At 46.0% G+C, this 27531-nt stretch overlaps 1 protein-coding gene across 1 annotated transcript; it reads left to right on the plus strand.

The window, feature by feature from the left end:
- The first annotated feature begins 161 nt into the window (after positions 1-161).
- Positions 162-27017, plus strand: LOC118775030 (mediator of RNA polymerase II transcription subunit 12-like). Its single transcript, XM_036524711.1, has 44 exons — positions 162-355; positions 1530-1634; positions 1822-2013; positions 2353-2512; positions 2976-3154; positions 3330-3440; positions 3912-4184; positions 4376-4522; positions 4663-4762; positions 5005-5141; positions 5421-5552; positions 6106-6232; positions 7035-7264; positions 7409-7468; positions 7939-8112; positions 8203-8347; positions 9072-9190; positions 9357-9500; positions 10309-10472; positions 11164-11295; positions 11396-11623; positions 12228-12372; positions 12553-12673; positions 13553-13663; positions 13865-13978; positions 14234-14397; positions 15987-16166; positions 17118-17189; positions 17429-17598; positions 18038-18199; positions 18491-18602; positions 18916-19005; positions 19180-19289; positions 20801-20936; positions 21189-21338; positions 21637-22005; positions 22362-22512; positions 22855-23078; positions 23382-23456; positions 23775-24004; positions 24267-24441; positions 25100-25345; positions 26225-26306; positions 26534-27017. Exons 1-44 carry the CDS (start codon positions 257-259, stop codon positions 26569-26571), a joined length of 6585 nt encoding a protein of 2194 aa, XP_036380604.1. The 5' UTR covers positions 162-256; the 3' UTR covers positions 26572-27017.
- Positions 27018-27531: the final 514 nt, after the last annotated feature.

Below are 27531 nucleotides of genomic sequence, written 5' to 3' on the forward strand. Positions count from 1 at the left end.
GTGCATTAGGAATTTAGCCCTAATTTTGGGGAGTTGATCTCTTATTAATATAACAAACAAACCAACAAAAATCATATTAGCCGTGCAATGTCTTTGATCAACCACCAATCTAGTGGGTGGCAGCAATGCGCCTTTTGGGCGTGCGACCTACTAGTGAAAATTCACCCGAAGAAGACTCTTCCCAGTCCTTGTTAAGTGGTTATTTTGAGATCCGTAGCGGAAAGGGGGGAACCTTTGCTGTGATGCCGCTGGAAAGATGGCTGCCTTTGGGATCCTGAGTTATGAACACCGGCCCCTGAAGCGGCCAAGGCTCGGCCCTCCCGATGTTTATCCACAGGACCCCAAGCAAAAAGAGGTGAGAGGACCCGATCGGCCTCTTATAGGACAACGAACCGCAGGCAAACCAAGACGTAAAAAGTGCTTTGGGACAGTATGGATAGCGAATAGGGTCTTTCACGACAATCCGAGGATGATTTCCTGGCCTAGCAAGACTAGCTGTATGTGTTTTAGATGCTATCTTGCTCGGTGACTGAGTGTATGTCATGTTGCTTGCTAGGTAGCTTGCTAGCTAACAATAACAATAAATTTACCAGTGCGTTAACGTGCAAACCGTTATATCTTGCACGAATATACATTCAAGATTTTATTTTACTCATAGCGTGAGTAACAAGGAGTTTAATTGCATGAGTGATTTTTTAACACCATATGTTGAAATTATGGCTAACTAGGCAGCCAGTCAGCTGCACAACTAGCGCGCTATGCTGTGTCTCGTGCACCTAAATTGTTTCAGTGTTAGCTGTCTTATTCTTTATCATTGCAGTTAGCTAACTGTCGGGCAAGAGACCTACAGCCAGGCATTCATTAAGAATCCCACTAAAGTAAGAGCTAACGTAGCGAGTTAGCTGCTGACACAAGAAAACTAACGTTGTGTGCATAAGAGCTGTGTGCAATCTGGCCAACATTGTTATTAGATGTACTTAGCTATCTTTCTCGGTTACTTCCCAGACTAAGCGTCACTGCATTACTGCGAGTGGAGTAATGATTGGTGCTATTGGCGTTTTAAATATTCAGGGCAGAGTGAGTGAATGAGCCACTCCCTAGCTAATGAATGATGTTACATGGATGTGATTAGAAGTCATATTGTCTGGGTGATGCTGATCACATTCATTCAAATGCTACCCTGGTGTAGTTTGACAACCAAGATTTTACTATGCTCAGTCACTGCTACCCTAGTGTGGGAAAATTGGACATTCAAACAATAATACTGTTTGGTGTTTATATTGCAATGTAATCTGCAGAATTAAACAGCTTGTCTTTTTCATTCCCTTTACTGCTAATTTGGTTCAGACTCACACAACATATGTGTATTCTGTGTTTAATAAAACCATGGTGGTTTATTAGTGATCCAGTGAGAACTTAGGTATGTGGTTATTGAAAACCGCTGTGCCAACACTGCTGTCTATGTAGTTGTGTAGTGGCTCCTCATCTGCTTGTATTCATTGTGATGAACTATATGTCTCTTCTCTCAGGATGAACTTACTGCTCTGAATGTGAAACAAGGGTTCAATAACCAGCCAGCAGTGTCTGGGGACGAGCATGGCAGTGCCAAAAATGTCAACTTCAATCCCTCCAAGGTAAGAGACTGTCACCCCTGTTCCACTGTCCCAATAGGGGCGTTCCATGCTGTGCACCTCAATTTATGTGTCTTCCAGGATGTCGGCACTGAAAGTTGGCTGTCCTTTGAAATGCCTCAGTGTAAGTTCTGTTGCTTTGCCTGATGGCTAATGCCTATTGTGACCTCTCCTCCTTCGACGTTTGCAGATCAGTTCCAACTTCAGCAGCATCATCGCAGAAAAGCTCAGATGCAACACATTCCCTGACACAGGAAAGAGGAAGCCGCAGGTCAACCAGAAGGACAATTTCTGGTTGGTCACCGCAAGATCCCAGAGCTCCATCAACAACTGGTTTACGGACTTGGCAGGAACCAAACCGCTCACCCAGCTGGCAAAAAAAGTAAGAAAATATTCTCAGTGTTCTTTTACTCCCATAATTTTGGTCTGCCTCTGAAAGTCACTTCTTGAAATGCAAAATTCTGAACATTACATAAAGGGCGTAGTCATATGAGTCACATACTTTGTGACCATACAAGCTGTATATTGCTTCTGAAAGTCACAAAAGCGGAACAAAATACTCTGTATATTTTGAAAAGCAAATTTGATTACGTCGGTTTTTAAGTTGAGGCTTTTTTTCTGTGTTTGTAAACATACGTAGTATGTGTTTGCTATCAGAGGTGCCATATAGAAATAACTAAGAACTAACTATCGATTCTCCCTCGTTGTGTGTGTGGACCAGGTTCCCATCTTCAGCAAGAAGGAGGAGGTATTTGGCTACCTGGCCAAGTACAGTGTGCCAGTGATGCGTGCTGCCTGGATGATCAAAATGACATGTGCCTATTATGCAGCCATAACCGAGACGAAAGTCAAAAAGCGGCATGTCATTGACCCTTGTATTGGTAATGCATCTCCTTCCTTTTGAGTTACTTCACCAAGGATAAAGACTGCAGTTGTTATAGTGATTGGATTAGTTTCTCCATAAAATAATTGGAGCAGGCAAGATCATTCCCAGTTTGAAATTTGTTCAAAAGTGATCTGATATAAAATGCCATTGGCCTTTCAGTAATTTCTGTCTTCACTTGTTTTATGTTCAGCCATGAGATTGCGTGTACTGTGTTTGGTGTAAAGTTTGGTTGCATGGGTTACCACCAGGGAACAAGATGTAACGAAATGTGCATAGAATGAGAGATAATGATGTTATAGTGGAATCCTGAGCATTGGATAACATGAAGGGGGAATTTCCAAAGGGTCATATTTTGACTCGCATAGTAATTCACAGTACTGCAGCTTCTCTCCTTTTGATGGTGTGTAAACCAGAGATTCCAAATGGCCTCTCATGCAATCCCATGCCCCTTTTTCCAGAGTGGACCCAGATCACCACTAAGTACTTGTCTGAGCAGCTGCAAAAAGTGGCGGAGTTCTACCGCCAGTCGTCCAGCGGCCAGGGCTGCGGAGAGCCGCCCCCGGCTGCCCCTGCTGAGGTGGAGACGGCCATGAAGCAGTGGGAGTACAACGAGAAGCTGGCCATGTTCATGTTCCAGGTCAGCCCGTCTGTGCCGGAAGTCGAGGACGCAGCTTCGTCTTTCATGGGTTTTAAACATACCCATAAGCATGCTGTATTGCATGAGTGCATGGCTTTGCTTTGGGGTTGGTCTTTTGGCCCAGTGTTTTTTCTCCTGTGAAAGCTGATCGGCCTCCCTTTTCTGCTGTGCTTAGGATGGCATGCTGGACCGACACGAGTTCCTGACCTGGGTTCTGGAGTGCTTTGAGAAGATCAGGCCTGGGGAGGACGAGTTGCTGAAACTGCTGCTGCCCCTCTTGCTGCAGGTATGCAGCTGTAGCTCTCTTGTTGTTAGGATTGAATGCACAGCACCAGTCAAATGTTTGGAGACACTTTATTTTTACTATTTTCCACATTTTAGAATAATAGTAAAGACATCAAACTATGAAATAACACAGATGGAATTATGCAGAGACAAAAAAACTGGAAATAATAACATCAACATTGTAGGCATCAACTTCATTGTTTATATTTAGCTAAGAAACACATTTCAAGCATGTAAGCATAAGTCTTTAAATCAAAATGTCTTTCAATGCACTTTTCGCATTATCTTAATCAGGTGTGTGCAACCGTTGAATAGTGCAGTAAATGTAATGTAAGCGAATGTGAATTGAAATTGAAATGGACCAAATGGAGAGGCTGTAGTCCATGCCTCTTGTGCAGATGGGACGGTTTTTATTGATTGTGGCAGGCAGTCACAGATGGCCTCCTGAACACGCCTTGTCTGTCGTTTCCAGTACTCGGGGGAGTTTGTACAGTCTGCCTACCTGTCCAGGAGGCTCGCTTATTTCTGCACACGTCGGCTTAACTTGCTGCTGACCGACGGAAGCTTGGGACCCGGATCCGGGGGGCATCAGGCGCACGGGATTTCGGCTCAGCCGGCGGGCGCAATGCCACCCACACCGACATCCCAGCCTGCAGGGGGCAACCAGCCTCAGACCCCTTTCACTGACTTCTACATCTGCCCTCAGCATCGGCCTCTGGTCTTTGGGCTCAGCTGCATGCTTCAGGTACAGTCATGTGCTATCGACGTTTGAGGATTCGGGGGACATTTTATGTTTAGTTTAACGGGGTGTCTGATTGTTTGTCCATTCATTCATTTATTCATTCATTCATTCGTCCTCCAAAAATGTATTTCCTGTGTTTAAAGTTTTTGAATTCTGCCATCATCTGTGATGAGGTGCTTGTTTCTGTCCAATAGAGCATTGTGCTGTGCTGCCCCAGTGCTCTTGTGTGGCACTATTCACTCACGGACAGCAGGAACAAGACTGGCTCTCCACTGGACCTGCTGCCCATTGCCCCCTCCTACCTGCCCATGCCCGGGGGCAATACTGCCTTCACTCAGCAGGTAGGAGCAGACACAGAACAACCACAGCTTCTCTTGAGCACCTTTACTGCCTTCATTTTAAGCATGTTGATTAAAAATATTTTTTTTCTGGAAACCTGTTTAATCGTTGCTTGCTTTCTGCTTTTTGTTTTCTCTTTCAGGTGCGGACGAAGGTGCGGGAAATCGAAGAGCAGATAAAAGAGCGAGGTCAGGCGGTGGAGTTCAGGTGGTCCTTTGACAAGTGCCAGGAGACCACAGCTGGTACGGACGGAGGGGGACTTTCTGGGTTGTTGACATTTAATTGCTGCAGAGTGGCCCAAAAAACAAAGCATGTTTATATCATGCATTTTAATTGGAATAAAGTCGATGGTGAGCTTCAAGCTGATCTTGATAATTGGCAGAACAAACAACAAAGAATGCTTGTTTGCAGTTGATGAAATGGTCATGTCATACATGAATGGTTATTTAGTGACATCTCAGACACGCTCCCTGTCTGTGACCAGGCTTCACCATTGGCCGAGTTCTTCACACCCTGGAGGTGCTGGACAGCCACAGCTTTGAGAAGTCCGACTTCAGTAACTCCCTAGACTCCCTCTACAACCGCATCTTCGGATCTGGGCAGAGCAAAGACGGTCATGAGGTGGGAAACTCCCTTTGCAGAAGATCCCCACGGGCAACCGCTGAGTGTCCGATCACACTTACAGAGGGGCTTCTTGGTTGTCAGGGTCTCTGGCCAGATGTTTGTTACAGCTGTGGAACTGATGTTTCGGCCCTCATTTGGCCAGAGCTCTTTGTAATGAACCAAGGTGGAAAAGAAGAGAAAAAACTTGCCTTTGAACCTTTCTTTGTTCAACAGTTCTGCTTAGAAATAATGTGGGAGCACACTGAACAATGAGAGTCTGTGGTTGACTCCCCCCAGATGACCCCAGAGGATGATGCCGTGGTGACGCTGCTTTGTGAGTGGGCAGTGTGCTGTAAGAGGTCAGGGAGGCACCGGGCCATGGTGGTGGCCAAGCTCCTGGAGAAGAGACAGGCTGAGATCGAGGCTGAGGTGAGCCTTTCTCTCACTGAGCCCCCCCCCCTTCCCTCTCCCTCTCTTTCTCTCTTTCTCTCTCTCTCTCTCTCTCTCTCTCTCTCTCTCTCTCACTACTACCCTGCTAAATCTTAACTGAGGGCGGCAGTGTAGCATAGTGGTAAGATGCAGGCCTCGTAACCAAAAGATTGCTGGTTTGATTCCCCGCTGGGGCACTGCTGTTGCATGCTTGGGCAAGGTACTGGTTTACTGGTAAACTGGTAATTACTGGTAATTACTGGTAAATATCCAGCTGTATAAATGGGTAACATTTAAATATTGTAATCTATGTAAGTCACTCTGGATAAGAGCTTCAGCTAAATGCCGCAGTGACTCTAAATGGCCGCACTGTGCATCATCTTGCCACTGCCTAAGGAAGATGGAAGGAACTGGCAGCGTGATCACCACAATCTGTTTGGCAAGAACACGGTCCCCTCTGTCCCTGCTGGTGAGTCAGTGAAGGAGCTGCTGCAGAGCCACGCTGCAGGGAAGACTGATGAGACCATGTCTTGCTCTCTGTCTGTGTTTATAGAGGTGCGGAGAGTCCGAGGTGGCTGACGAGAAGGGCTCTGTGTCCTCGGGCTCCTTCTCCGCTGCTACCCTGCCGGTCTTCCAGGACGTCCTGCTGCAGTTCCTGGACACCCAGGCACCTGTGCTTAGTGAGTCCTACTACAGCTTGTCTGGAAACGGAGGTTTTCTACAGCCACTTTCAGGCATCCATCAGTAGTTTGCCCAGACCTGAAACTGATTCAGTGAATTCAGTTCAGTAAAACTGAGCTGCAATGCACTTGCTTGGTCCAGTCAAAATGTGGTCGTTTTTTTTTCTCTGTCTGAATGTTAGGACAGCAGTGTAGCATAGTGGTAAGGTGAAGGGCTTGTAACCAAAAGGTTGCCGTTTGGATTATCTGCTGGGGCACTGCTGCTGTACCCCTGGGCAAGGTACTTAACCCACAACTGCCTCAGTAAACATACAGCTGTATAAATGGGTAACATGTAATATTGTAATCTATGTAAGCTGCCCTGGATAAGAGTGTCTGTTAAATGACAATGTAATGTAAAATAAAGTATTGTGAAGCCTTACTTTTTGCATTACAAGCTTCCTGCTGTTGCTAAAGAAACTACCATTCACTGGGCTTCTGTATAATGTCCAGCTGTATAAATGGATAAATGTAAAAATATTATTTACTTTTATCTTTATAAATAATCTAATATATCTAATATAGATATATTAATATATCTAATATAATATATATAATATAATCTAATATAATACTTTTATATTAGTTACATATATGAGTTGCTCTGGATAAGAGTGTCTGCTAAATGACAATAATGTAATGTATTGTAATGTAATGTCATTCCATATCCTGGAACATGGTGGCTTCCTTACTTAGAGGGTGGAGGGGTTGTTTCTCCTGCTCGGGGATGTGTGTCATGGCGTTACCATTGTCGCCCTTGCAGCCGAGCCAGGGAACGAGAGTGAGCGTGTGGAGTTCTCCAATCTGGTGCTGCTGTTCTGCGAGCTTATTCGCCACGATGTCTTCTCGCACAACATCTACATGTGCACACTCATCTCCCGCGGCGACCTGGCCTCCGACCTGCACCTGCCCCGCCCCCGCTCGCCCGGCGACGAGCCGTCTGACGAGATGGAGCGCAAGGAGCAGGAGACTGGCGGTGGCACCAAGATCGAGGTGTGGGATGACGGCGGCTTTGCCGTACATTTAGAGTATTTACAGTTGACATTCAATTTGCTCGGTCAAAGTTCTCCTTCATTACATTATATTATATTTCTGTCCCTATTTTGAGAATGTCAATGTGTCCTCTCTTCCTTACAGGACACTGGGCTCATGGAGTCAATGGAGATCGATCAAAATTCGAGCGCTAATTTTGACGAGGTAGGGGGGTTCTGCGACCTTTTAAGGTGTCGTTAGTTACTGCTGTTGATGACGTCCACAACCTACGTGACACAAAGCACAATCTCTGTTAAGCAGCACTGTAGCATAGTGGTTAAGGAGCAAGACTTGTAACTGAAAGGTTGCTGGTTCGATCCGCCACAGGGGCACTGCTGCTGTACCCTTGGGCAAGGTACTTAACCCACAGTTGCCTCAGTAAATATCCAGCTGAATAAATGGATAACATTGTAAAAAAAAAAAAAAACCTGCAATTGATGTAAGTCACTCTGGATAAGAGTGTGCCAATAATGCAATGTAATGTGTCTTTTTTCACTTCTTTTGATCATAAGAAAATTATCTGTACCATCAATTGCTTTGCAAGCCCATTTATTACTTATTTGGGAACGTGTTGCAATTGCCGTCCTCAGGCATGCTGGGTAAGTTGGTAAACCTGCTCCTCCTGCTTCCTGCAGATGTTTTCTCCCCCCATGCACTGCGAATCGAAGGGCAGCCCCTCCCCTGAGAAACCTGCCCCAGAGCAGGATGGGAAGAGCGCCGCCAAAGACAGGGGCGCGGACGCCGTGTTCCCACCCGTGTACGAGCAGCCACGCCACATCCAGTACGCCACGCACTTCCCCATCCCGCAGGTGAGCTCGCCTTGGCCCGTGAGAGAGGGGGACGGGGGGCGCTGGCTGTACCCGCAGAGCCTGACCTCCAGCTGTTTTGATGTTTGCCAGGAGGAGAGCGCCAGCCACGAGTGCAACCAGCGCCTGGTGGTGCTGTACGGCGTGGGCAAGCAGCGCGACGAGGCGCGGCACGCCATCAAGAAGATCACCAAAGACATCCTGAAGGTGCTGAACCGGAAGAGCACTGCAGAGACCGGTAGGAGCCTTGCAGACCTTAGCCTGAATCGCGCTAAACATTAGGAGCTATCCCTTGTGGCTAGGGGGAAGGAAACACCCTGGCCATGCTGGCAGCTTGCCAGCCCTTCCCCACGAGTCATATTTGTGTTAAGAACAAATCCTGGAGAATGCAGCCTCTTTCCCCTGGAGGAACGTTTGGAGATTTAAAGCTCCCGCATTGTGAAAATGGATCCTCCTGACCCCCGTGACCATTTATTTTGCAATGTATTTTTTCATTAGAGGAGCTGTGCTGTGAAAGGAGGATACTGAGTGATGGGTTTTGGGTGAATTTTTTGACACATGAACTATATACTGTAATTCCTGGCAGGCAGCTTTGTGAACAGGTGTTCCTCGTCACGGTGCTTTTTTACCACATAGCTCATCCCAACCTTTCAAATAATTTATTTTTCTCAACAAGTTTTTTTTTAAAAATGTGTCAGGCTTGCAGTCAGGTTTTTCTTCCATTGCATGCTTAACATGCAACTAGGTACCACTTACCAGCAATTTAACAAGTTAGTTTTACCCATCTCTAGATGTACCCAAGATATTGCCTTACTAATCCTGATTCCTAATCCCTGTCAAATATCTCCTAGTTTAACTTCGTTGTCAGTGTTGATCTGGGTTCTCAATTGGGCAAGATGGCACGGTTCTCTGTCATATTTGACCACTGTCCACCCGGCTGCTTGTGTTTCTAACCACTTCAGGGGGTGAAGAGGGTCAGAAGAGGAAAAGGAGCAAGCCAGAGGCCTTCCCAACAGCAGAGGATATCTTCTCCAAATTCCAGCATCTCTCCCACTTTGACCAACATCAGGTCACCTCTCAGGTCAGGCACATGCCCTTGCCATTCTTTACTTCCTATCTGACTTGCAGAGTTGCACATAGCCACTGCTGTTGCTAGACCACTTCCTGTCTCCATAATGCCAGAGCATTAATTTCCCATGATCCTCCACTTTTTAAGACTGAACCATTCTGTATGTTCTGACTGACAGGTGTCCAGGAATGTTCTGGAACAGATCACCAGCTTTGCCTTAGGGATGTCCTACCACCTGCCCTTGGTCCAGCACATCCAGTTTATCTTCGACCTCATGGAGTACTCTCTCAACATCAGCGGCCTCATTGACTTTGCGATCCAGGTACCAAGCTTAGTATCAGAATTCTAGAACTAATGTTTCTGAAGAACATCAGAGCTAGATTTACATGCTCTTTTTGACCATCAACATGTGGGCGAATTTCAGGGTCCTCTATCCTCTGTTAACTTCATGTTTAGAAAAACAATAAGAGACTTGTGTTTGACTGGATAAGAATGGTCTCTTTAATCACTCCCTTGTCCGACTAACCACATTATTGTGCCTGTCTTGGTGTTCCTCTTTACATTACATTACTTCCATTTTGCAGACACTCTCATCCACAGCGACTTCCAGCACAATAGAACATAAGTGTATCCATTCAAGTTGAATGAACAACAGTGTCAGACCAGGCTAACAACACTGCCAGACCAGTGAGTGTTCATAACACTATTCAAGCCCTACCACAAGTTAACCTGTGCAACCTGGCTAGACAAGGGAAGCCAAGTATACTATCATATATTATTCACTAGATCACAGAATCCAAAACACATCACAATACTACATGTAAAATAAACAGCAAGTACTACAAGTAGCAGGCATTAGGGGGCAGGGATTGAGGTGGAACTGAGATGCAGTCTGAGGCAGTGGGTCTTCAGTTTGCGTCAGAATATGGTCAGTGATTCCGCTGTCCTGACCCCCGTGGGAGTTCATTCCACCGCTGAGGGACCAGCGCAGACTGGGATCGAGTTTTTAGAAGAGTGACCCCACCGGGACGGGACAGTCGGTTTCCACATGGTTGCGGAGCGCAGTGACCTTGGTGGAACGTAGGATGTATGTATGTCCTCTCTGCTCACCTGTGGGTGTCTCCTTGCAGCTGCTGAATGAGCTGAGCCTGGTGGAGGCGGAGCTGCTGCTCAAGTCGTCCAGCCTGGCAGGCAGCTACACCACGGGGCTGTGTCTGTGCATCGTGGCTGTGCTCCGGAGGTACCACTCCTGCCTCATCCTCAACCCTGACCAGACGGCGCAGGTCTTCGACGGGTACGCCCCCCCAAAGCCGACGCCTTAAAAATCACCAGAGCCAGGGCCATGTCGGTCACATTAGGGGGAGGGCCACAGCAGGTTGACCCCTCATTCCCTGCAAACTCAACGGGCCTCAGGATCAAATTAGAATCATCAGAATCAAAGAAACCCTTCTTTGCAGACAACGATGTTAGTGGCCATGTTAGTGGCCTGTGGAAAACAAAATGAGCCAGCTACACACCTGTATTTAATAGGCAGGTGTGGCTCATTACCCAATGGGCTGGTTCACGTAAACAAAGACAATTACAATTACAATTACAAACAGTAATTACTATTACAATTACTATTAACAAGTTGAATGAACTTGATAAAATATGATCTGTTATTAGTAGGTTTGAATTGTAAAGATGACAAAGGGCCCTTGAACATTTAACATTTTAAATTGACACAAACTAGCAGTTAACATTGTTTCTACGGGAGGTGAAGTCTCTCCTTCACATGGCCTATCATTATGCCATTGTCAAACCACATGTGGAATTGAGTGCAAGAAGCTAAAAGGCTTTTCTTGTGTGTTACATGAAAGATGTTTCACAGGCATATGTATGGCAGTGTGGCAGTAATGTAGTTGGGGAAGTGCTAGCCTCTGATTGAAAGTGCAGCAGCGCAATGCATGCTGATGTGTGAGTGTATGATCCGTTTCATCGACCAGGCTGCGGATTGTGGTCAAACACGGGGTGAACCCTGCAGACTGCTCCTCAGCTGAGCGCTGCATCCTGGCCTACCTGTACGACCTCTACACCTCCTGCAGTCACCTCAAGAGCAAGTTCGGAGAGATCTTCAGGTGAGATACAGCCAGCGTTGACTGCTGCCATGGTCTGCGATAGCTGTTCGTGACCTCTAAATCGTTCTCCTGTCCCCCCCCCCCCCCCCCCCCCCGGCAGTGATTTTTGCTCAAAGGTGAAGAACTCGATCTACTGCAACATTGACCCGTCCGACTCCAACATGCTGTGGGACCCGGGGTTCATGATCGAGACCCTCGCCAACCCTTCCGCCCACAACTTCAACCACTCGGTTGTGGGCAAGATCCTCAACGACAGCCCTGCCAACCGCTACAGCTTCGTCTGCAATGTGCTTATGGATGTGTACGTGGACCACCGGGACCCTGAAAGGTAGACCCTCCCCCATCTATGCTCGTCCCTGTCAGTAGTCCTGGTCTCCTCTCAGCCCATTTGATCTGAATTTTAATTCAGCATTATTTCTAAATAAGCACATCCGGGTGGAACACATGACAAAAGATAAGACATAAAAAAAGACATAAAAACAAAAAAGTTATTTTTAATACATATTTTTGGTTACTTTAAGAATCCAAAATATAAGAGAGTTGTGATTTAACAATTTTTTGGTCACTGCATAATTCCATTTGTGTTATTTCGTAGTTTTAATGTGATTACTATTATTCTAAAATGTGGAAAGTAGTAAAAATAAGGAAAAGTTGTCAGTTTTTAACTGGTACTGTAGCTTACTATTTTAGCATATACATTTATTGTGCCAGATGCTGTGTTTACCGATGCTGTTCAAGTTAAGTCCCTGTCACAAGGGAGCAGCAATGCACTCCCTGGGATTTGAACACACGTTCTGAGCTGCAAAGCCGCACTGCTGCCCCTTAGTGTGCAGTGGATAGCAATGTGTTGTGGACATACCGATGATGAGCGGTTAATTTAACGTTAGGGTAACGTTACAGGGGCATGTCTTGTCTATGTGCTCGTCTGGTAGGGTGAATGACATTGGGATCCTGTGCGCGGAGCTGACGGCGTACTGCCGTTCCCTGAGCGCCGAGTGGCTGGGCGTGCTCAAGGCCCTCTGCTGCTCCTCCAACAACGGCAACTGCGGCTTCAACGACCTGCTGTGCAACGTGGACGTGAGTGGGCCCCTTCTCTCCTCTCTCCCCCCTCTCCCGAGACTGGCAGGCAGGCCTCACTAACTCTGCACCCGGTGCTAAATTACCCGGTGGTATGTTTAGCGGTCAGATGTTCTGCCTGTACCGCAGGTGGCGCGCGGTGCTGACCGGTGACTAACACGGCCTCTGCGTTTCGTCCAGGTGAGCGATCTATCCTTCCATGACTCCCTGGCGACCTTCGTCGCCATCCTCATCGCCCGCCAGTGTCTCCTGCTGGAGGATCTGGTTCGCTGTGTGGCGATCCCCTCCCTCCTAAACGCAGGTGAGCCCTTCGCAACCGAAACGGAAGTCAATGTGAAGTTCAGTTAAGTTCATCATGTCCCCTTAGAAACAACCTCACCCCACTGTGAGCTTCATACCAACAACAGTGTAGCATAGTGGTAAGGAGCAGGACTCATAACCCAAGCTTGCCGGTTTGATTCCCCGCTGGGGCAAGGCTGTTGTACCCTTGGGCAAGGTACTAAACCCAGAATTGCCTCAGTAAATATCCAGCTGTATAAATGTAAAAAACTGTAACCTTTGTTAAAATATATTCTGTTGGCCCACTACTAAAACAACATTGAACAGGGTGTTAATTTTAGACTGGATCACCATTGCAGAAAGTATCACCTTCTAATATGATATAGCTGCATCTACGCTGTTGGGGCAGGGAAAACATGCTTCTCCTACACTGCGCAGCCCCCCTCAAGAGTCCTGTCTGGGCCGGTTATGAGGAGCTCCGCCGCCGGTTGGTCAAGGGCCTGCTCGCGTGACAGCTGTGTGCAGTGCACCTGGAAACGTTATAACCCACAACCGGGTCCTCTGAGGTGCCGGGCCACTTGCCAGATTCTGTTTTTGATAACATTATTTCATGACTTCTCTATGGCAGCCACCTCATTTAAAGATTCTTGAAAGCTTACGTCAAATGTATTGAGACTCGCTGAAGTGTTGTTTGCTTTCGTGTTTGACCTGAAAATCTGCTCAGTACATTAATCCTGGATCATATACTTTGACTGCGTTGGCCGTTGGGTTTGCAGGCTGTTATTTATTGCAGGCTGCAAGTCCACTTTTCCTGGCCACTACTTTGATTTTAGTATTTAACCATAAGTTTGATGCTCGCTGAAGCTCGTTCACTGATCCTGGATCTGTGCGCTTCCCTCAGCCTGCAGTGAGCAGGACTCGGAGCCTGGGGCCAGGCTGACCTGCAGGATCCTGCTGCACCTCTTCAAAACGCCACAGCGCAACCCCTGTCCCCAGGATGCTGCCAAGTCAGGTATCGCCCACACTGTCTCAGCCACTGTCCTTGGTGCTTAACGTATGAGCACTGTTACTTACTTCGTATCGGTTAGATGCATCCGTAATTAACACGTGAAGAAGAATGATTATAAATGTGTCCAAGTCCGATATACCAATGTTTTTTTCCCCCACACATGCCAGTGTGTTGTTAATTGGTTTTGTGTGTGTCATCATGTAGATAAAACCTCTGTTGGAATCCGTTCGTCATGTGATCGCCACCTCCTGGCTGCTTCGCAGAACAGCATTGTCGTTGGAGCTGTGTTTGCTGTCCTGAAGGCTGTCTTTATGCTGGGTAATTTTTTTTTGTTTACTGTCTGTTTAGTTGTAAATGAGTTGTCTGTATTTTCAGGATGTTTGTTTGCCGTCACTCAAGCAAGCGATACCTTTCCTTACTATTTTCAGGTGTATAAGGGTGTATCAGGTGCAAAGAACAGCTAAATAAGAAATTCATGGATGTTACTTTTTAGCTATTGACTGATGGGTAATACTTGTTTTGTGTGTGTGTGTGTGTGTGTGTGTGCGTGTCCGTGTGTGTTCCTGTCAACAGGAGATGCAGAGCTAAAGGGTTCTGGGTTCTCCCACCCTGCTGGGCTGGACGACATTGGAGAGGATGACGTTGGCTCCAAAAAGCCCGGTGGACGCACAGTCTCAATAGAAACCGCCAGTTTGGATGCGTACGCCAAGTATGTGCTGAAGAGCATCTGCCAGCAGGTAAGGACTAGAGCCCTGGGCATGCTGACAGGACGATCTGTGCTAATTCTGCTTTCTTAGTTGCAAGTGCCACATTAAGACCTATATATATTATGTTTTTTTTTACAGTTATATCATTCATGCTCAAGTCCATGACATATGAGTTTGGTATCACCTTCATTGTGCTGGATTACATTGCATTGTGTGATGAAGGACTGATTTGGTATAAGCGTGCAGTAAAACTACTACTCAGAGGCACAGTCCATAAAGTACACTGTGTACTTGGTTGAAATGTGAAGTACAGAGTGTTTCAGCTGGCTCCTCTTCATTCCTACAGCTGAGAACAAACTCTGTGCATGATATTTTTCAGCACGCTATTCGCAGCAAAGCAGCTCCCCCTCTCCTGGCTGTGGTCTCTCACACATCTGGTTCACTCATGAAAGAGAGGAACTATATTCATACCCTGTTTTAAGGCATTTCCCAGAACCTTTGAACAGTTTGTACTGCCTGAATGGACACATTATTTATCAGTATGCTCGGGTTTCCAAGTGATCAAATTTAATCTGTGTTATGAATTATCCCCCAATCGGAGACCATTACATCAAGAGAAAGATGTGTAGACACCATTGCACCAAAAAATAAAACTCTAAGTGAAGTTACAGTAACTAATTAACATGTGAAAATAATATGTGTTGGAAAAATAGTAGATATTGTGCAAATACGCCTCCCCAGATGACTGTACATCTGATGACTACAGCATACTAAATGCATCACAGTTTCACTCATTTGATCTCCAGCTTTAGGCTGGGAGTAGGGCAGGTTTTCTTGTGAAAAACAAAAAATACAAATGAAAGTGAAATACAAATAATTTGGGTATTATTGCATTTCCCAATTAAATGGGGAACTAAATGAAGAGTAAACTGAGCAACAGTATTTTTGGATTGTTTTCTGTAGAAGCTGTATAATTTTTTCGTTAGTGGTCATTAACCAGTTGGTGTTAGATGTAGTCCGCAGGCAGTGCAGTAGCATTAAGCTGTATGGTCCAGATGATCCTGCTCCCCTTTCACTCTCTCTATGTCTCTCTCATTCTGGAGCACTCTCTCTACCTTTGTCTTTATCACTCTTTCTGTCACTGTGTCACTCTCACTCTCCCTTCCTCCATCTCTCCACCTGTTCATCACTGCATCTCACTCTGGAACACTTTCTATACTTCTGTCTTTATTACTCTCCCTCTCTCTCTTCTATTGCTTTCCCTCTGTCTGTGACCCTCTTTGTCTCTCTCCCTCTCGCTATTGCTCTCCCTCCCTTTCTCCATCTCTCCAATTCTTCATTACTATCTCACTCTGAAACACTCGCTACCTCCATCTGTATCACTCTGTCCGTGTATGTCTCACACATTGTCTCTGTTGCTCTCCCTCTCTCTATCACCCTCTTTGTCTCTCTCCCTCTCACTATTGCTCTCCCTCCCTCACACCCCCTCCCTTCCTCCATCTGTCCATCTCTTCATTACTCTGTCTCTTTCTGGAACACTCTCTATCTCTATGTCTGTATCTCTCTCACACTGTTTCTGTGGCTTCCCCTCTCTCTGTCACGCTCTCTCTGTCTCTCAGGAGTGGGTGGGTGAGCGGTGTCTGAAGTCCCTCTCGGAGGACAGCAGTGCCCTGCAGGACCCTGTGCTGGTCAACATCCAGGCGCAGCGGCTGCTGCAGCTTATCTGCTACCCGCACCGGCAGCTGGACAGCGAAGAGGGCGACAACCCGCAGAGACAGCGCATCAAACGCATCCTCCAGGTCAGCTCTGCTTGCAGCAGCTGTAACAAACATGTCTCAGATCCTCGATTACTACCCAATTAACTTAATTTACTCTTCAACACAACCTCCCCTGTATGTTGTGATTTAAAAGGGTTTAACATTTAAATGTAAAAGTACCAAAACATTCTTTCTGGCTTGCAGGCTTGGTTTGGATCCAAGCTTTTACATTTCAGAGGTGGATGATGTTAGTTACTGTAGTGGCTGGGGGCAATATGCTGTCCACACAACATACTGTCCTTTCTCAAAAATTAAGTCACAGAAAAAAGCTGTCTGGGTTGAAATACTCCTAAGGTCTCTTGCTACTAAAACCTCGGTCAGATTTAGTGGTGGAGTGCCAGTATATTCATGTTTGAGGTCTGCTCCTGACCCTGCTCAGTCTCACCAGAGCCCGTGTTGCACAGTCCAGGTGTATCTGAAAGAATGGTGATTGGCACCAAGAACTGATGACAGCTATTTCTGAAAGGCAGACATGCCAAAGATCATTCTTTCATCCTGTGGGCCTGCTGTCCATTGCTGGCTTGTGCATCCTCCTTCCTGGCAATTGCACCTCCATCTGCGCAGAAGATTGGCTGATTCAGTTGGTGTTGTTGATGATCACTCATTTTGAGGCCTCTGTGCTCCGGGCATCGGTCTGCACAGTGCGAGGGTCCTGCTGGTGAAAACAAAGGGAGAGAAGCAGGGACTTGACTGGTGTTGCCCAGACTGTTGCGCATCACAGACTCTCACTCTGAAGTGTGTGGCCCAGAAATGTGTAGTGACGGCCCTTGCTAGCGTGTATCAGATTAGCAGGGTCAAACTTCACCATATTGGCCTGAGAGCAGCAAAATGGCTAGCAGGGAGACTGTTGTTGCTGCAAGAGGAGATATAACGTGTCTCACAGTGAGCAAGGGAAATGATCTGCATTTCTGTCTGGTGGCTTTGTCGTTTTAGAACTTGGATCAGTGGACCATGAGGCAGTCGTCGCTGGAGCTGCAGCTCATGATCAAACAGAGCAGTAACAACGTGAGTGACTCAAGGCGGTGGAACGCAGCACCGCCGGGGTGGAAATGGCTCTCCCGGCGCTTAGCGGTTTGAACTGTACCAGCGCTTACTAGAAGCACGTGTTGGTGGAACATCTTGTTGTGGGCCGTTAACGGTTACATGTCTGTGTCAGAGGTTCATGCTGCCTTATAAATCTGTAGCCTGACGGATTTGTGAATGGATTTGGTTTAACGTCCTGTGCGTCCTCCACGGTCCCGCAGGAGCTGAACTCCCTGCTGGAGAACATCGCCAAGGCTACGATCGAGGTGTTCCAGAAGTCGGCGGAGATGAACTCCATTAGCCTCTCGGGGAGCGTGTCGGTGCTGCTGGGCAGCGCAGGGAACGCCGTATCCAACAGCAACAACGGCAGCAAAATGAAACCAGTGCTCAGGTACCCTCAGTCAGTTCAGATTGCTTTGCTGACATGCATCATTTGTATTACCAGTCCCTCCTGTCCAAATCTGCACCCTCACAGATATTTACAGAGATGTTTACCTATACAGAATGGGAGGCATTTGTAACTTTTTGGGATGTAAACATCCTTTGGCTTCCATGATGATTTTATTTTAGTTTAGAATGTCATGTGGTCGTGGAGTCTTGGAGCAGGAGGAATCCTGTCATTTGAAACCTCAGTGCTGCATGTTGTATGGACACCATTACATTTCAAGACCTAGTGTCATCACAGGCCAGCCGTTGTTTTGGTATTTAGGCTTCACAGAATCTACAGGCTCTACTTGTTTTGGTTTTTATTTGTACATGATCATCCTGATGCCGTTGCGGTCTCGGTGGCCTTGAGTGTTCATGCCAGCTGAATGTGCATTTGCCTGCAGCTCGTCGGAGCGTTCCGGAGTGTGGCTGGTGGCCCCCCTGATCGCCAAGCTCCCCACGTCAGTCCAGGGCCACGTGCTGAAGGCCACCGGGGAAGAGCTGGAGAAGGGCCAGCACCTGGGGTCCTCATCACGAAAGGAGAGGGACCGACAGAAGCAGAAGAGGTAGATACACACACAGGGATACATAGACACAACGCACATAGACACAGACTCAAGTACAAACTTGCACACTGCTGCCTGTGAGTTCACAATCACTACTAATGCAGCTGAGAAATTTGTGCGCCATGCCTGGGTTTCAGGGACAGGTGGTTAATATTTCCTGGCCCATTTTTAGGGCAGTCTGGATGAGAGGGAGGTATGTGTATCATACCCACAGTGAAAGAGTTGCAGGAAGAGGTTGATTGTTGTCAGACACTGCAGGTTATAGCATATTGTCCTGTGCCCAATTTGCAGCATGTCCCTTCTGAGTCAGCAGCCCTTCTTGTCCCTTGTGCTCACCTGTCTGAAGGGTCAGGATGAGCAGAGGGAGGGCCTTCTCACTTCCCTCTACAGCCAGGTCCAACAGGTAAGACTCTGTGCCCTCAGGTTCACTGTGGGACACACCTGATTAAGATGATAGGAAACATGCATTCAAGGAGATTTTATTAGCTACTTTGAAGAATATAAAATATAAGATGGTTTTGATTTTTTTTTTTTTTAGTTTTGACTTTTTTGGTCACTTCGTAATTCCATTTGTCACTTCATAGTTTTGATGTCTTTACTGTTATTCTAAAATGTTGGAATTGGTTAAAATAAAGAATAAAAGTTGTGTTCAAACTTTTGAGTGGTACTGTATGTGTTTTGTAGTGCTTAAATATCAAACATTTGGTTGCCTTCAGATTGTCACCAACTGGAGGGAGGACCAGTACCAGGAGGACTGCAAAGCCAAGCAGATGATGCACGAGGCCCTGAAATTACGTCTTAATCTGGTGAGGCCTTGTGGTTGTTTCTGCTGGGGGACTAAGCTCTTTGCCCTGAATTGAGGCTTTTTCATTGGATGAAAAAAAAAAACCAGCAAATAAAGTGAGCTTTTGGTAATCGTTTTCCAGGATGCACTTCTGTGTGTTTAAACTGTGGGTGGGGTTGTGTCTCTTACTGTCCAGGTGGGTGGGATGTTTGACACAGTGCAGCGCAGCACCCAGCAGACTACAGAGTGGGCAGTGCTTCTCCTTGACATCATCAGCAGTGGCACGGTGGACATGCAATCCAACAAGTGAGCACTGGCAACCACACGCCTGCCTGAGGCTTCTGCTGATAGGCTGACTGCTCCACTGATGTGCTGCTTGATCCGCTGTCTAAACCACAGAGACACAGACTACTAGGCATGTCACGATACCAGAAATTTAGTAGTCAATACCAATACCAGTGAAATTCCACGATTCTCAATACCTGATTCGATATCACGGTAAAAAAAACAAAAACAAAACAATAAATCCCATGTACTTCAACATACACTCCTTTATTAAAACATTTGAACATTACAAAAAAGAACAGTGACATGTAGCCTTACAGTATTTAAAACAAACAATACTGTGCTTAATTACAAACAATCAACTTTTTATGATGGTACAGCATTTCAGTTGCAGTACCTGGCCAAGACATGAAAAAAATATGGAAATAATAAATAGGCCTATATATAATAATAAAAAGTAACAACTATTAACATTACAAAAAAGAACAGTGGCATGGTATTTTCTGATATGCTTGGCTGTGTATGTGTTTGCTGACTTTGCTCCTGCCTCTCCTGGTCAGCATTCTCCTCTGGCTGATACTGTGAAAAGAAAATTATGAGATTTCAGTTATCAAGTATAGCTCAATGACTGTAAGAAAACAGCAGAGGCTGCACACACAGTGTACTAACACACACACACACACACACACACACACACATCTCTGTATACTCAGAGTGCAAGCAGTAGTTTAAATTTACGGACATGGTGACAGACCATTAGTCTGGAAATATTTATTTAAAACGCTAACGTTATATTTTGATGACAGATGACACAGACTGAACGGTAAGGATGTTAGCCTACTATTACAAGCTATGGTTAGGCTACATTACGTTGGCCTAAACACGGTAGCCCTTTGCGTTTAGCCATTGCAAACTTCGTATGGAACATAGCTGTCTACACAGCAATGCCAGGTGTCTCAAACAAAAATAATGGTAACGTGTATTTCAGGATAGCAAGGACAACACTTTGGATACCTTGTTAATGTAACGTTAACATGAATTGAAACTCACTCACCTTGAATTCTTTGAATAAATCTGGATGTCTGTCTTTGAGGTGCTTCGCTAAGTTGATATCGGTACCTATGGTACTGTAGAAAAACGAGTACCGTCACGTTTTCAGAATTTTGGCATCGACTTGGTACCTAAGTATCGGTTCTCGTGACATCCCAACAGACTACAAGTGCACTGTTGAATCCAATGACACGTGGACTGATCTACTGACAAGACTGACTGGTCCAATGATACATTGACATGGTCCAATTCACTGACACAGACACTGATCCGCTCACAGAATGCCTGGTCCAATGATACCTTGACAGATGCACTGACCACTGTCCAGTCAAATCACATGCTGACTGATGGCTTTTTTTTGACATCTTCAGAGCTTTCTCGTGTTGCCATGTTTGCTGTCAATTTGAGTGCAGTGTGATGACACCGCCGCTGCCCAGTAGCTTTTGTGTCTGACTGATCCCCGATGCCTGTCTTTGTCCCAGCGAGCTGTTCACCACGGTCCTGGACATGCTGAGCGTGCTCATTAATGGCACCCTGGCCGCTGACATGTCGAGCATCTCGCAGGGCAGCATGGAGGAGAACAAGAGGGCCTATATGAACCTGGTTAAGAAACTCAGGGTAACCTCCTTCGCCTCATTAGAACCCATTTCATTCCTAATGCAGTGAATTCATTACCTATATGGAGAGGGCACTTTACATATATTGGATTGTAGGGAAATCTCTGAGCGGAATGTCTCCTGATTCTTGCTGAGCTCCGGTCTGGTTTTAGGGAGAGAAGATGTAGTATGGTAATGAGAAGTCTGCTTGGAGGTGATTGGCTGTAAAACTGTGATGTCACTCACACGTGTGTATGTGATTCCTGTCCTGCAGAAAGAGTTGGGGGAGCGTCAGTCAGAGAGCCTGGAGAAAGTGCGGCAGCTGCTGCCCCTCCCTAAACAGACCCGTGATGTCATCACCTGCGAGCCCCAGGGCTCGCTCATCGACACCAAGGGCAATAAGATCGCTGGCTTTGAGAAGGAGGTCAGCTCATACCACTGTTGCTTTTAAGCATCCTCGTTGTTAATCACTCTTCCTGGAGCCTCTATACTGCTTCATTACTGTATGCAAATCACTGTGGGTCCCATGAGAAACTTCAAAATTTGAGAAAAAACACATGTTCAGGCTAGCAGCGAACCCTGTGTCAAGCCAAGGCCTAAAGACAGTTTATTATCAGAGGTATTGGCTGTTCTGTTCTGTTTCTCTGGAGAAAAGAGATGCTTTCAGCCTGACCTCAGACTTTCACAACTGAAATAACGCTGATGCTGTCTCTTGAAATCAGGGCCTCCAAGTGTCGACGAAGCAGAAGATCTCCCCGTGGGATGTGTTTGAAGGACTGAAACACTCGGCCCCTCTGTCCTGGGGCTGGTTTGGGACAGTGCGGGTGGACCGCAAGGTCACCAAGTTTGAGGAGCAGCAGCGCCTCTTGCTGTACCACACGCACCTGAAGCCTAAGCCGCGCAGCTACTACCTGGAGCCCCTCCCCCTTCCCCCCGAGGAGGAGGAGCCGGTGACGCCTGTCCCGCCTGAGCCTGAGAAGAAGGCAGCAGAGGCCGCCAAGCCAGAGAAGAGCGCGCCCGCTATCACCGCTGACCCGACCAAGAAGAAGCCCAGTAAGAAGAAGAGGAACCAGTCCACCAGCAAGACCGAGGTGAGTCCCGCAAGGACACAACGGGGTAGGGCTGAATCCTTGGTCTCCTCATTTACGAGATATTAAGGTGAGTTCAGACCTGATCAATAAAATGGACCATGCGAGAAGAACAAACAAAAAGGCTATGTCCGAGAGGCAAAATACCAGTTTCTGTTCAGAAAATATGCTTGATTAAAATGTGATGTTAAAATGCATATTATTTTTCATTAGTAGATTGCAATATTTCAGTGAGATTAGATGTAGTGTGAACATTGATTTGCATGTTGAAGTAGGCCGTGGAGAGGGCTTGGCTCTGGTAACTGCCCACCTTTGTGTTTGCAATAAGCAAATAATGGTTTGTTTGCTTTTCTGGACAGGACTACGTGGCAAGCACACAGAGGGGGGTTCCCTATGGGTCAGGCATGCCACCTGACCTTCTACACAGTCAGCAGGGACACCCATTCAGCAGGATGGGGTATGGCCAGCAGCCCATGGGCATGTATGCCCAGAACCAGCCACTGCCTGCAGGTCAGTCTAGAAATCATGCACACTTTCATCAAGAGGGTTAACCTCTGTTTGTGTGCCATTTTGGGAAACGGTGAAAAGGGAACTCTTTTTTTTTTTCCCCATTCATGGGTGTAAGACAGTCTGCATTTACATGGAGAAGTGAATGGGGCAGGAGGAGTGATTGTTGCAGATGGTTGTTTGCTGACAATCCCTTTGAGGTCATAGAGGATCAAGAGAGATTTTTGTTGTCTGTTTCATTCCACTATTACAGAAATTGGTGTGAGTAAATGAGAAGTAGACAAATTAAATAACATGTAAAGTACACGTATGACCCTTTCTCCCCCTTTTGTCATCTTCCTCAAGGCGGTCCTCGGTTAGACAGCCCGTACCGGCCTGCCCGCTTTAACATCTCGATGGGCAAGCTCATGCCCACCCGGCCTGCGTACCCTGGCATGATGTCAGCCATGCCTGGGGGGGTTGCTGGCATGATGGGGATGGAACAGCAGCAGTACAAGATGGGGGGCTACAAGCAGCAGCCAACCATACCCCAGGGCCAAATACTGCGGCAGCAACTGCAGGCCAAACTGGTAAGAGCTCATTGCAGGGGGTGGGGCCCAAAGGGAGGTCTGATAAATGTTTGGACACACTTTTCTTTATTCATTTTTACTATTTTCCACAATTTAGAACAATAGTAAAGACATCAAAACTATGAAATAACACTGATGGAAGTATGTAGTGACCAAAAACTGGAAAGATACTCACACATACATCAAGCTTTAAGCATAAGTCTTTTGATCAAAATGTCTTTGACTGCATATTTCCCATTATCTCCTCAGAATCTCTGGTGCTTCTGCAAGCTGTTTTATTAAATCTCTGTCCTTATTTTGCAGAACCAGAGCATGCTGGGACAGCAGATGCGCCAGATGACGCCCAACCCCCAGTATGCGTCCATGCAAGCCTCTCAGGCAAGTCTCCCCCATCTTCTCATGGGATGACTTTGAATCAAGTGCAAGGAACACATTACATTACAGTCATTTTGTAGATGCTTATATCCAGGGCAACTTACATGGGTTACAATTTCATCCATTTATACAGCTGTATATTAACTGAGGCAATTGTGGGTTAAGTACATTGCCCAAGGGTAAAACAGCAGTGCTCCAGCAGGGATTCAAACCAGCAACCTTTTATTTACGAGCCCTGCTCCTTACTGCTATGCCACACTGCCACCCCTTGGTGCATCGTAGTCTTCTTCCCGTAGTAATCATTGTCATTTTCCCCTGCAGACTATTTCCCAGGGCTATACCACTTATGGCTCGCACATGGGGATGCAGCCGCATCCCTCCCAAACTGGTGGCGTAGTCCCCCCTGCATATGCTAACCCGACTTTCCAGGGCTCGCACCCGGGCACGAACCCCGCCATGGTGGACTCTCTACGGCAGATGCAGCAAAGACCAAGTGGCTACGTCCACCAGCAGGCCCCTGGCTATGTGCACACTATGCAAAACACACAGAGGTGAGCTTTCTATGGGAAGGAAATGGAACAAAGCTCCTGTTTTTGTTGACTGTCATTACTGTTTGCTTAACGAGGTAGTACTGACCACATCAACCTTGCAAAAAAGGTTATTTTTTTATTGAAAAAATGAAAAGGTATAATACACACTGAATTGTGTCAATGTATTGTGGTGTGGTAAATGGTTTTAAGAGCTTGCTGGTGTTGTTTAATTAAATGCCCTTGGCTGTGTCATATATCAGTCACCTTTCCCATATGTCTGCAGGTTTGCCCATCAACCCATCCAGCAGACACCCCTCATGCAAGGGATGGGCCACATGGCGAACCAGGCCGTACACCAAGGCATGAGACCAAACCAGATGCTGAATGATCAGCAGCAACAGGCCCAACAGCAGCAGCAGCAACAGCATCAGTACCTGAGACAACAGCAGGCTCTGAGGGTATGCATGGAGCTCCAGCTCATTATTTTCTGCTGCTTCAGATGAGAAGACCATTGGATGTTGGAAAGACATTTTGTGTTACAGTGCTTGCTACACATCGCATGAGGAAGGGCTTTACTGAGTCAGTTAAATTGGGGAATCCTAAAATGGCCAGATGCAGAGAATCTACAGCTAGGTCACAAGAAAATGTGGAATGTAGCTAGGAAATCTATGTTCTTAAGGATACCTCGCATGGGATTTTTAAGAATAGTGGGTCAGAGCCTTGGTTTAATGTCTCTTCCAAAACAATGCATCTCCTACAGTATGGTACCCCTATCATTGTGTTGGGACATTCACTTTTCTGCTTGGTCCAGAGGAAAGACCCTACCCCATCAGCTCATGAATACCACTTCCAGCAGCAAGTTATTTTATCTAAGTCTCATATCCAGGTACAAACCAAATCCAGCCACATTTGTCCTCACCATAATGATAGGGGAAGGGTACAAGGTGATATGGCTACTTGTGGTCTGTTGAAGTGATTGTGCTACCATTAATACCAGCAGTGACCGCTGGAGTCGTGTGCTTCATTGTGCATGTTCTTCCATAATATCCAGTTAATGCTTAATATTTTAAATATTTTAACTTAATAATTTAAGTGAGTCTCCCCTGTCTGTCTCAGCAACAACAGCAGGTTCAACAGCAGCAGCAACAGCAGGTCCAACAGCAAGTCCAGCAGCAGGTCCAACAGCAAGTCCAGCAGCAGGTCCAACAGCAAGTCCAGCAGCAGGTCCAACAACATGTACAGCAGCAGGTCCAACAACAAGTCCAACAGCAGGTCCAACAACAGCAGCAGCAACAGGTGGCTGCTGCTCAGCCCCCAGCCCAGACCCTGGGCATGCAGCCCCTTCCCCCACAGCAACCCATGGTAAGTCCCATAATACCAAGGCCTAAAAATACCATGCATTGTTGGCTAAGACACTCATGGCTCCCCCAAACCCTCTTACTCTTGCAGAACAACAGAATAGCCAACAGCAGGTTAACAGTTCTGTCCATATTCAGATACATTTTAAATGGACATTTTCCTCTCCAAATACCCATCCATGCAGTTTATTGAGGTTAGTTTTTTTTCCAGGAATTCTGTTGTAATAACCTTTACGGCCTGGGAACATTCTATTCCACACAGGAGAACCATGTCTGTCTGGTTCTCTTAATCCATGTTTTTCTTGACCAATTTTGTCATTTTTCCCCACACAACCTCTTCTTCCTGCACCTGCATAAAAAAAACACGAGGCCCCATGGTCCTTTGTGTGTTGAATACATGGGGCTAGGAGCACCAATCACTCGGTATACTTGTAAATATGTGGTGTTTTCCTTTGCTTCCCTACTACCCTGATATGGACTAGCAGAGGGAGATACTTTATATCACTATTACGAGTCAAATGGCATGATTAAATGGAAATGAACAGCAGGGTGATACAGGTGAACCAATGAGAATGTGTAAAGAATAAGTCTGGGGCGGATGTCTAAAAGAGTTGGGAAATGTTGATTTGAGGATGTGTTTGTGATGAAACTGGAGACCGAACACATCGTCACAAACCTACTCAGTGGTGCATTACTTGGTAAAACGCACCAGTATTCAGCCCTCTGCTTTATGGCTTTGGATTCACGAACTGCAGATTTTCCAAATTATGCCCACTTTCTAATGGGTGGGTAAAAGTATTAAAGGTCACACGTGATTCACTTGCTGCCTGAGCAATGACAGTGTTCTGGACTGTGAATATGACCATGCGTGCATGTGTGTCAGTTCCCCCGGCAGGGTATGCAGCAGACGCAACAGCAGCAGCAGACTGCAGCCCTGGTCAGGCAGCTTCAGCAGCAGCTCTCAAGTAAGCTGCAATTGCTTTCACTCCCATCAATAACAAGTAGCACATGTGCAGTGGATCCCTGCAGTGATGCATTGAAAGAACCAAAGTAATTCTTACTAACCAATAAGGGACAACAGAGATAACCAAAAAAGTAACTGCATGTGTCCAGTACCATAGAATGATATCTGTTTATATGTTTAGCAGCATTAGAGTGCATATGTCTTAAATTGCTGCCATATCTTTTCCAGATACACAGCCTGGACAGAACACCACCTCATATTACTAAGTTTACAGAGTGTGAATTCCCACCACTTAAGCTGCTGTGGGACCAAAAGGGGACTGTTTCTGCCACTGGCTTGGAGAACAGCCACTCTACCCCCACGGTTGCAGGGCACAGAAATAATGGCCAACATTTTTTTTCTTTTTGAACTTTGTCTCCTCTTGAAGACTGACTGCAATCCAGAGAGCAATTCTGCTGTGACAGCGATTGCTTTGCAACTGAGAGTAACGGAAGAAGAGTTTATGTATAAAGAAGTTATAATAATGCAACTTTTTATTTTATTTCAATTTGTACAATGTTTTGTTGTTTTCCCTCATTAAAAAATGAAGTCTGTTTTATCAGTTTTGATCCATCTGTGGGGATTGTTTCATTGATGCTGATGTTGTCCTGCTCTTAAGTCATGTGGGGAGGAGTCAGAAAGGAAGAGAGGCAACCACTGGGAACATTTTACATTTAGGAGGCAAAATTCTGTCTAGCTTTTTGGAAATGAAACTGAAAAAATCACCTAATTTAAAGGTTACAGTAAAAAAAAACTTGATTGTGAATACAGTGAATACAGTTAGTAGTGAGTAGTTATTTGAACAGCTATTCATCAACAACTGCATTAGCTTTTGTACTTTTACAAAAACAATGTGCCATTACAAGATCATCAGCATAAAAAAGCTGAACTTCAGAAATTGAACAATACTAACATGATCAGTGTTACTTTTCTGAAACGCTCTTTGTTTAGGAAATCTTCTGAATATATGTTTGTGATGCAGGCATTTCGTAGTGAAATGTTGATTGTAACAGTATCTGTGATGTGCACAATGAAGATTTTCTGAAGGGCAGTTTGTGTAGTTTAACCTACATGGATGTATCTAAGTTTCTACATTTAGTGTATAATTTTTTTTTTTAAAAGCTCATTATAGTTAACAGTGCTGGAATGTCAGGATATAAATATTAAATCCTTTAAATATACCTTTG

The sequence above is a fragment of the Megalops cyprinoides genome, chromosome 3 (genome assembly GCF_013368585.1).
Source record: "Megalops cyprinoides isolate fMegCyp1 chromosome 3, fMegCyp1.pri, whole genome shotgun sequence".
Lineage (NCBI taxonomy): Eukaryota > Metazoa > Chordata > Actinopteri > Elopiformes > Megalopidae > Megalops > Megalops cyprinoides.

Excerpts from the sequence above, each read along its gene's own strand:
- LOC118775030 (XM_036524711.1), top strand. The coding sequence starts at position 257 with ATGGCTGCCTTTGGGATCCTGAGTTATGAACACCGGCCCCTGAAGCGG. Across the intron at positions 8,113-8,202 it reads CGCACTTCCCCATCCCGCAG|GAGGAGAGCGCCAGCCACGA; the intron begins GTGAGCTCGCCT and ends GATGTTTGCCAG. Across the intron at positions 19,006-19,179 it reads TGAAATTACGTCTTAATCTG|GTGGGTGGGATGTTTGACAC; the intron begins GTGAGGCCTTGT and ends CTTACTGTCCAG.